The following is a 2,352-nucleotide window of genomic DNA, read 5'->3' as shown; positions in this document are numbered from 1 at the left end:
GTGAATCAATAGGTGAGTAGGTAGATAAGCTCGTCATCAATAGGTGAATAGGTATTGTAGGTACGTTAGAGTAGTCTGTGGGACTACGCGTGATAACTATTATAACAGTAACTAAATACCGGAATAGTTTCTATCACAAACACAATCGCGACCATGTCTTAAGAAGCATTAACAATTTTAGTATAGTGCTTTGGTGCGAATCCCCAGGTCGAAAATAAAGAATAATTTGAAATATCCATAATGTTCTTGAAAAATCGAAAGTACGAGTAGCTACAAGCTTTTTTTGTACTTCGTGTTTATTTCTTGTTTCAAAGTAAAAAAAAAATATCGGTTACCACAATAAATTATAACTATTTTTATTTGCCTGAACTGCAATAAAAAAGCTAAAGCTTTTAACTCTCTTTTACATGATGTTCTTTTTTTTCAGACTCCTTACACATACAACTTTGGTGATATGACTGTCTAGATCAGAGTAGTCCACATCACCATGGCGCTGTCCAATGTACTGTACAACCTGGTACTCCCGTACTTACTCATTGGGAGCTCATGTGCTAATCTCATTACTGATCTGAAGGAGTTCGCATACTCTCAAGGCAATGCAGAGTATCTAACCCACCAGGTGAGTTCAAAGATGGGACTTCAAATAGGACCTAAAAAAAAAAAAAAAAAAAAAAAAAAAAAAAAAAAATGAGTGTTCCACCGCCGAACAGAGGAAACTATAACTAATGAGGTTTTATCGTCCCGAAATCTAAAAGTGTGTCCAAACATAGTCGACCGGCCGGCGCCCGTCGATTGACGAGGTGGATCGATGTTATCAAGGCATTTTGGACGGTTCAGTCAACATCGATCGATGGCCGGTGGACACATCACCTTAAGAGAGAAGGACGGGATAGGAGAAAGCCAGCCATTCCAAGAACGAACCTTATCTATTGAGGATAAAGTTCGCTCCGGGCGGGAATCGAACCAGGGACCTATCGCTTACAAGGTAGACGCGCTACCTTCCAAGCCGACTAAAAAAAGAAGAAAATCTCAAGCTGGGGCGGGCATATTTTGAAAATTAAACTGTGCATTTTTTTTTTTTTTTTTTTTTTAACTAGGGGGGGGGGGCCTATTTTTAAAATTAAACCGTTCATTTTTTTTTTTTTTTTTTTTTTTTTAAACTCTCCATGATCTTCTATTTTCAGGGTCAGCCAAACCCTAGTGCCCGCGGCCAGGTAGTTCCGTTACCACGTGAATCCTATGGTTGGCCTAACGTTCCCATACCGTTCCTGGGTCAAATATCCGGTGTGTCCATCAACCTACATGGACACCCTGTATTGTTCCATAGAGGAAAGCGAGTCTGGGACGAAACGTGAGTAATAAAAATATACCTCATCCAGAAGTCACAAAAGATCTAATCAAGTCGCAGGAACATGGGGTTAAATAGTCGTTGGTCCCACTTTTCCCAATACCAAAGCCTCATCCACAGTTTTCCTTCCCCTTCCCAGCTCATTCAACGCAAGCTGTCATATTCCAACACACCCACGTGAAGGTCCCATCAGTGTGGACACGGTGCTGACTTTGGATTAAAAGCACGGACTGCGATCGATGCTTGGGGCAAAAACAAGTTCTATATGCCCCATGGCTGTACTGTGGATAACAAGGGGATTCATATGGCTGACAGACGTGGCACGTTCATCAGGTGTTAAGGGTAAGGAAGGAGTTTCTGTTCAAGGCTAGGAATATAGGGTTAAGGCTGTATGTGGAACAAGGGATTCATATGGCTACCAGATGTGGCCACTTCATCAGGTGTGTTAAGGTAAGAGTTAGGGGGTTATGGAATCCGCACAGATTGCGAGAACATCGTCACCAGGACACGTCTCCCAGAATGGAGACAAGTTGGCAGAACATCGCCCAGGACAGACCAGAATGGAGAAGGCTGGTGTTGGAAGTCAAGGACCCTCGCGGTCTGTGAGGGACTCCGGAGTAATTTTCCTTTGTGGATTATAGCACAGTTGCCCAGATGCTACCCATCCGAATCGTTAACCATGCGCAACGTTGTTTAAAAATGAATTGAAAATTGGGCTATATGCGAGAGCCTTTATCTTCCACAAAGAGATGCCAAGTCATCTCCTTCCCACTCTGAATAAAAATCTTCCTCTCTCTCCTCCTCAGTTTACTCCCCACGGCAAGACCCCTCAGCTGACTCATGGCTCAGTCCTCTAGAACCAGGCCAGTACAGCGCGCACCATAGCGTGGAGTATGCCCACCGGAGTAGCGGTGGCAAGTGATGGCCAGTTCTATCGTATCTGAGGCTATTGTAACGGCGCGGGCGTACTCAAGTATAATCAGCAAGGGCCATGCTGTTCCCCA

The 2,352-nt window shown here is 43.7% G+C and overlaps 1 protein-coding gene across 1 annotated transcript; it reads left to right on the top strand.

The window, feature by feature from the left end:
* The first annotated feature begins 363 nt into the window (after positions 1 to 363).
* LOC103508765 (probable peptidyl-alpha-hydroxyglycine alpha-amidating lyase pgal-1) lies at positions 364 to 1,569 on the top strand. The gene is made up of 3 exons (XM_008473335.3): positions 364 to 619; positions 1,185 to 1,351; positions 1,488 to 1,569. The coding sequence occupies exons 1-3, from the start codon at positions 488 to 490 to the stop codon at positions 1,567 to 1,569; spliced, it is 381 nt and encodes a 126-aa protein (XP_008471557.1). The 5' UTR covers positions 364 to 487.
* Positions 1,570 to 2,352: the final 783 nt, after the last annotated feature.

The sequence above is a fragment of the Diaphorina citri genome, unplaced genomic scaffold (genome assembly GCF_000475195.1).
Source record: "Diaphorina citri unplaced genomic scaffold, Diaci psyllid genome assembly version 1.1 scaffold432, whole genome shotgun sequence".
NCBI classification, from domain to species: domain Eukaryota; kingdom Metazoa; phylum Arthropoda; class Insecta; order Hemiptera; family Psyllidae; genus Diaphorina; species Diaphorina citri.
Note: the sequence above shows the minus strand (reverse complement) of the source record. Positions and strands in the feature narration are given on the sequence as shown.